Raw genomic sequence first — 7,217 nt, 5'->3', positions numbered from 1 at the left:
TCCATAAGAGGACTTAGAAGACACATGACCAACTGGAAAAGGAAAGAGCGAATGCAGGTAAGCTAAGAGGATATAAGCTTCAAAATTACAGTTAAGGTTTCTGCACCTGGAAAGATTGGGCATAGCAGTAAAGAAGTGTACTTGAGAAGTACATGTCAAAACAACAAAGATCTAGTCTTGAATAGCAGAAGAAGAAACTAAAAAAGGGATGTCATTCTGACTATACTTCGAAAATAGTTACTGAAACTGTGTAAAGATTATTTCGTTTCTATTTACATTTGCGATAAAAAATAGTGAAATAATTTAGGTTCAAACTTCATAAACAGTGAAATAGGTTTTTTGTTTATGCTTCAGGTTAACACTTTTTGATAATCATGTCGCCCAACTCGATCTTAATTCGACCTTATGGGCGTCTCTGTCTTATTCGATAGCCACAAAACCCTAACAAGCCGAATATTTTATATGCTTCAGTTATTTGCTTGAGCAACCCTAATAACATTGATTTCCTTCGACTTCCTAAACAGACATTCTAAAAATAAATTACAACTCGATAGATGCGGATACAAACAAATGTGTGTTTTTTCGTGAAATTGCCAATAATGAGAGATCGCGAAATATGGACCTTACTATTTGACAAAGTCTTTAATAATGGATAACAATGAATCCCATTATTTTAAGAACTATTTCTAAAAACTGATATTCAATCTTAATGGAATCCCACCAAAATAGGAAACGAAAACGAAAGTATGCATACATGATACATGTATCATTAAAAAGGACAAGAAAGGTTTTTCACTCACTAAAAGGATGAAAACATAATCACGAAAACTGAACAGGATGAACATGGTATGCCTACTTAGGATGATTATTTAAATTACTGCTCATAATCTCTGTTTGATTTCTTTAGACATTATCGATGAAGAAGAAAATGTTATCAAATTTCATAAATGGTGGAATAGGTGCTCCATTTAAGGAGTTTTGATATGATTCTGACCCAGTACGACATATTTATGAACAAGCACTACCCTACGCGATGCACGTTATGCAACAGGTGAGGTGGATCTTATTACGTACGTAGTATTTTTCTAAAGATATAAAGAGAAAGAAAGAGAGCGCTTGCTTGCTTGGCACACTAAGAGGTCAAAAATATAATTTTCGGAAAATGTTTGGGGTAAAACTGTGACATTTGAAAAGAGTATGTAAAATTTGTAAAACTAAAGAGTATATCCGTGTCTCAGCCCTAAATCCCAATACGTATCATCAATCAGGAATAAAGAACTTCCCCAAAATCTTAAATCTAATCGGACAAAGCTCAGCCAGGAGCAGCTCCGAGTACGATCGGCGGCTCCGGCAACGATAAGAATAGTGGTTATCTCTCTCTCTATTTCCTCTATTCCGTTCGTTCTTCCACTCTCTCGGGTCATCTATCTATCTTTCTATTTGTTGTTTTTCATGGGTAATAATTTAGATGCTTAAACATGTAGTAGTAGTAGTAGTAGTATAATATTTGGGGTCTAGTAGTAAACTAACGTATGAAAATTTGAGTCCCTTCCTGTTTGGGGGACCTGAAGCGTGTAGATTTATTGGCTTCTTCCAAGGGCGGGTCCTGTTTATGGGTAGAAGAAATTTAAAAAGAGAAAGTAGCGACTATGGGTACGTTTGCTGTTGAGTTCTTGTGCAAAAAATTGCGGGTTTATGAATGTTCTTTTCCTGTTATGCAGACATTCCTTGAAAGATGTCTTTTTTCTTTGTTATGACACAGCCATGCGATGCCAATTAGTCATATTTGAGTTTTGTGATGAACTCATCTGGTAGAAGTTCCAATCGAAAATATGAAAGCGGTAAGCTTCTGTTTCGAGGGAAGGTGGAGTTTTGACTTTGATGTTTTTTTTGTTCCTTTGAGTGTTTTTATCATGTCACCATGGTTCAGTTCTAGACCATACCATGTTTAGGTTCTTCTAGTAATGATGAACTGTTCCATATTTGAAACATCTGATTACAATTTGAGAAAAAGAAAGTTTTATAGGGATTACGCTCACGATGAATGATGGAGTGTTCCATATTTGGAACATCTGATTACAATATGAGAAAAAGAGAAAGTTTTATGGGGATTACGCTCACGATGAAATTGATTTAACCAGGAGTGAAATAGCCAAATAGGTATTATTTACCATGACTCTACAAAAAGATTTGATGCCTTCGTCATTTGAATGGGTTAATCTTTATGTATAGCTCTATAGCAACCTTTTGCAGCTCCTAAAAATGAAAAGGTGATCACTTAATAATTAACATAGATAACTTTGTCGTGCCTATGTCTTACCTTCCATCCATTTACATATTTTGGCTGATAAAAGTCATGGAAGAAAATTTCAAATTGCACCATTCTTCACTTGCGAGGAATTTAATGTTTTCGTTGTTTGATTGTGAGCTGCATATGTCTTTACTTTGTCCTGAGGTTTTTGGAATTACCATTCTTCATTTGCGAGGAATTTAATGTTTTCGTTGTTTGATTGTGAATGCAGGTCGTATGTATTATGCGGTTGAAGTTCTGAGCACACTCTATGTCGTTGTTTCCGTGTTAATAAACTCATTTTGTGCAAAATCCTTATTGAACCAACATGGCGATGAAGAAAATTATTGCTATTTGTCAATCATGGGGTGAGTTTGAGACCAGTAAAGATGGGTCTATGACATACAAAGGTGGAGAGGCCTATGCTATGGATCTTGATCAGCAAACTAAGTTAAGTGATTTCAAGCAGGAACTAGCTGAAACGTTTCACTATAGTGTTGACAGCATGTTGATCAAGTACTTCCTCCCCGCAAACAAAAAGACTCTCATTACAATCTCCAAGGAGAAGGACCTCAAGCGCATGGTTAACTTTTTCATGGATTCAGACCAAGTGGAGGTTTTTGTCATGACAGAGGAAGGTGTTACTCCAAATGTATCAAATCTGCCTGCCAGTAGGTACTTAGCATTGGCATAGCTTAATCTGCACCTGATTAGATGCATGATGCTGCATGTCCACAACACAGTCATTCATGTTTGTTTTTCCTTCAAATGCAGCTGGTGAAAGTTAACAGAAAAACATGTTGCTCAATAAATTGTGGCATTGCACTGTGATTATGAACCTGAATGAAAAATTTTAATTTTGTAGAGGAGAAAATGTGAATTCTCCCTTTGTATTAGTTAGAATCTCATGGGGCGCTTGTTCATGCAGGTCGAGCAGGACAACTGAGTCCGAAGCAGTGGTTCCTGCAGCTGTCCCTGTTGATATGATGATGGATCTTGATGGTCCAGTTGATATGGATACGCATATTAGAATACCACTTGGTGGTGAGCTTGCCATTATTGATGGTGAAAATGATCGTAGAGCTGTGACGCAGTGGGAGAAAACGATCACTGGTGTGGACCAAAGGTTTCGTAGCTTTACTGAATTCCGGGAAGCTCTTCATAAATACTCAATTGCACACGGGTTTGCTTACAAATTCAAGAAAAATGACAATCGTCGTGTAACTGCAAAATGCAAATCAGAAGGTTGTCCATGGCGTATCTATGCATCCAGGTTGGCTACCACCCAATTGGTTTGTATTAAGAAAATGAGCTCAACACATACGTGTGAAGGAGCTTCCGTAAAAGCTGGGTATAGGGCAACGAGAGGCTGGGTGGGAAATATAATAAAGGAGAAGCTGAAAGCTTCTCCAAATTACAAACCCAAAGACATTGCCAGTGACATCAAACGTGAGTATGGGATTCAACTGAACTATACGCAGGCATGGCGTGCGAAGGAGATTGCAAGGGAGCAGCTTCAGGGTTCATATAAAGAGGCATATAATCAGGTACCACTTCTCTGTGAGAAGATAATGGAGACTAACCCAGGTAGCATTGCTACGTTTGCCACAAAGGAGGACTCAAGCTTCCATCGTCTGTTTGTGTCATTTCATGCCTCAATATATGGGTTCCAACAGGGTTGCCGTCCGCTCCTTTTCCTTGATTGCACTACCCTATACTCCAAGTACCAAGGGACCTTATTGGCTGCAATGGGTGTAGATGGGGATGATGGTGTATTTCCAGTAGCTTTTGCTATAGTAGATGCCGACACTGAGGACAACTGGCATTGGTTTCTGGCAGAGTTAAAATCTGCAGTGTCAACATCTCATCCGATCACATTTGTTGCAGATTTCCAGAAGGGCTTGAGAGAGTCATTGCGTGAAATATTTGAAAATTGCCATCATGCGTATTGTCTGCGATATCTTGCTGAGAAACTTAATAGAGATTTGAAAGGACAGTTTTCACATGAAGCAAGGCGTCTTATGGTTCAAGATTTTTATGCTGCTGCTTATGCTCCTAAACTTGAAAGTTTCGAACGTTGCACTGAAAATGTGAAGGCTATCTCGCCTGAAGCTTACAATTGGGTCATTAGAAGTGAGCCTGATCATTGGGCAAATGCGTTTTTTGGAGGGGCAAGGTATAACCATATGACATCTAACTTTGGAGAGCTCTTTTACAGTTGGGTATTCGAGGCAACTGAGTTGCCAATAACTCAGTTTGTTGATGTTTTACGGGGAAAGATGATGGAGTTGATTTATACACGGCGAGTTGATTGCAGTCAGTGGGGAACAAGGCTTACACCATCTATGGAGGAAAAGCTACAAAATGAGATCTCAAAATCATGCTCTCTTCAAGTGTTACCTACACATGGTAGCACATTTGAAGTTCGTGGTGAATCCGTTGACCTAGTAGACATTGATCATTGGGACTGTAGTTGCAGAATATGGCAACATACCGGGTTGCCTTGCTGCCATGCTATTGCTGTTTTTGAATGCCTTGGTAGGAGCCCATATGATTATTGCTCACGATACTTCACTGCTGAGAGTTACCGTCTTACATATGCAGAATCAATTCATCCCGTACCAAATGTGGAAAGACCATTGAACATTGTACTGACTGAGGGAGAACTCTCAGTCTCAGTAACTCCTCCACCAACTAGACGTCCACCAGGTAGGCCAAAGATGAAGCAACCTGGATCAGTAGAAATAATCAAACGCCAACTTCAGTGTAGCAAGTGCAAGGGCCTTGGCCACAATAAGAGGAAATGCAAGTAGGTTTCACCTGTACAGCATTCAGGTGATAAAACTTCTGAATTTTTGAGTTGCTTGCACTTGGCACGTGTGTATATTGCTTATCCTGGTTGTTTATGTATGCATGTCCCAAGTAATGTACATTCTTGTGGCATCTCAAACTTTTTTATGTCACTAGCATCTGGAGTATTTAACATATGCTATGTCCATGGTGTAGACTCTATGGGGTATACTCTGTTTCAGCATTTTCATCGTTGAAATTTGTTGCCTTTTAGAAAATAGTTGTTTAGGAGACGGCTTTGCCACTTATGATATTAGGTGAGAATTTTATGGCTTTGCCACTTATGATATTAGGTGGGAAAAAATTCTCCTGTTGGTACGGCTTGTGTGGGAGCACTGGGAGGCCATTTCCCTCTCAGTATGTTGCTTCAAATTCTATTGGAAAGAGTTGTTTTTGTGATGGCTGGCGGCTTAGGCTAGTAGTTGGAAAAAATTCTCATGTTGGTATGACTTGTGTGCGAGGTCTTTTGTTGAACCATCCTATCTTAATTCCTTTCGACGGGTGCTATTCCCATCTCCGCATCCTACTTGAAATTATATTGGAAGGTTTTCGTGTCAAACTTGCATTTTCTTATTGGAAGGTTTACGTTTTCTAGTGTTCTCAGAATGAACGACTTGGAAGTAAAGTATGGACCCCTTTTGAAGATATCAAATTACTACCTCGTCTAACATTTACCAAAAGTGCTTTTTCCCCTCCCCAAAATAGAAACGAGAAAAATTTTCTCGCATTACAATTGTATTTGGAGTTCATAATTTTATTGATGAGCTACTATTTTATGCTGTACAGGACGGGTGAAGAATGATGCATCACATTGCTGAGACTTAACAAGTTTCACAAGCAAAGAGGAGATTCGAGGAAATTGCAAGAAGATTGGTATCTTCGCATTTCAATGTATTAACTCGTTTCCTGGTTACTGCTTTATATTTCTAAACCCATTTGGGCCGTGACATTGACTACCGATGCAGTATTACATGCAGCATAATTTTTTTGCTCAGACTTTGCATGAGTCTTCGAATTGTGTAGTTGTTGCTTGATATAGCGCATGACTAGTTTCTACGTACGTATATTGAGTCTTGCGATGTGTGGGAGGATTTTGGTAACATTTCTAATCTATTTATTGTATTTACTTTTGTCATTGGTGAAAATTTGCAAGGGTGAGATATGAGGCTAGTTCCAGTGTACCATCCTGATTAGCAACCTTATGCGGTCTCAGGGTCTCTGTCATCATCCTCTACTTCTTATTTTAGAGGCATATTTGTGTAGTAAGATAGCATTTGTACCCTTTTTCTCAGCTATAATTGGAATTTGCAACAGGAATATCACTCTTTTACTATCATCTCCCGGATTTAGGGTTTCGTCATTATTGGCTTTTCATTTTTAGTGCAAGATTTGGAATTGTAATGGTAGGATAATTTCAAGTTAGTGTTTAAAGTTTGAGTTTTGTTTGTAGGAACTTGTTGCGTGAAGATGGCTGTGTTGTTAGCGATGGAAATGAAGTTCCATCTTTTGGGAGTATTTGTTGGTAGATTTTGGGAGTGTATATACGTTGCAAGTTCTTCTCTCATATGTAATGTAAGGATGTTCTAAAACGGTCTCTTAGTTTAGTGGGCTCATGGTTTAATGGGCGCAATCTTCGCTTGGGTAGAGACAGACTCGAGAATTTTGAGTGGTAATGGGAATATTTAAGAGCATAGAGCATGGTATCTTCTGTCACACGCGGTTGCTATATGTGACAGTAGGAATGGAAATTTTAGAGAATGCTTGGGTAACCAGCGACTGATACCTTCAAATGCAATCTTTCAGTTGTCGGATGCACCGGAAATTGGAATCTCTTTACTTGGTTATTTTGCACAAGAATCTAATCTAATGGGGGATAAGTTACAAAAGTAACTTGATGCGCCTCTGGCCCTTTAATAACTACTATCCCCTCCGTCACTAAATAAGTGTCTGGCGCGCAAAATTAAGCTTTACAAAACATGCATATTTTTTATTAAAAAATTTAATTTTTTTTCACAATTTAATAAAACTTATTGTTATCTATTGATTAGTGAAAAAAAATTGATTTTTTTAACGAAAC

General features: G+C 38.4%; 1 protein-coding gene across 16 annotated transcripts; it reads left to right on the top strand.

The window, feature by feature from the left end:
• Window positions 1-1,208: 1,208 nt before the first annotated feature.
• Window positions 1,209-6,831, top strand: LOC131322142 (uncharacterized). 16 transcript variants are annotated; one of them, XR_009198708.1, is made up of 5 exons: window positions 1,209-1,368; window positions 2,523-2,965; window positions 3,219-5,099; window positions 5,927-6,031; window positions 6,591-6,831. XR_009198708.1 is itself a non-coding variant. In XM_058353334.1 (5 exons), exons 3-5 carry the CDS (start codon window positions 2,619-2,621, stop codon window positions 5,940-5,942), a joined length of 2,244 nt encoding a protein of 747 aa, XP_058209317.1. In that variant the 5' UTR covers window positions 1,259-1,368; window positions 1,763-1,841; window positions 2,523-2,618; the 3' UTR covers window positions 5,943-6,285. The 16 variants fall into 16 exon arrangements, 11 of the variants coding, with proteins under 11 accessions (XP_058209314.1, XP_058209324.1, XP_058209317.1 ...); XR_009198711.1 differs by having other exon boundaries at window positions 3,219-5,125; XR_009198709.1 differs by lacking the exon at window positions 6,591-6,831 and adding an exon at window positions 6,294-6,454.
• The last annotated feature ends 386 nt before the right edge of the window (window positions 6,832-7,217 follow it).

This window comes from Rhododendron vialii, chromosome 4a (assembly GCF_030253575.1).
Source record: "Rhododendron vialii isolate Sample 1 chromosome 4a, ASM3025357v1".
Classification (NCBI taxonomy): Eukaryota; Viridiplantae; Streptophyta; class Magnoliopsida; order Ericales; family Ericaceae; genus Rhododendron; species Rhododendron vialii.
This window is presented reverse-complemented; position numbering and strand designations above follow the sequence as displayed.

Bases quoted from the DNA above. Each gene is read 5' to 3' on its own strand.
- LOC131322142 (XM_058353331.1), top strand. From the start codon at position 2,619: ATGGCGATGAAGAAAATTATTGCTATTTGTCAATCATGGGGTGAGTTT. The intron at 2,966-3,218 runs GTACTTAGCATT...TTGTTCATGCAG, and splicing joins TCAAATCTGCCTGCCAGTAG to GTCGAGCAGGACAACTGAGT.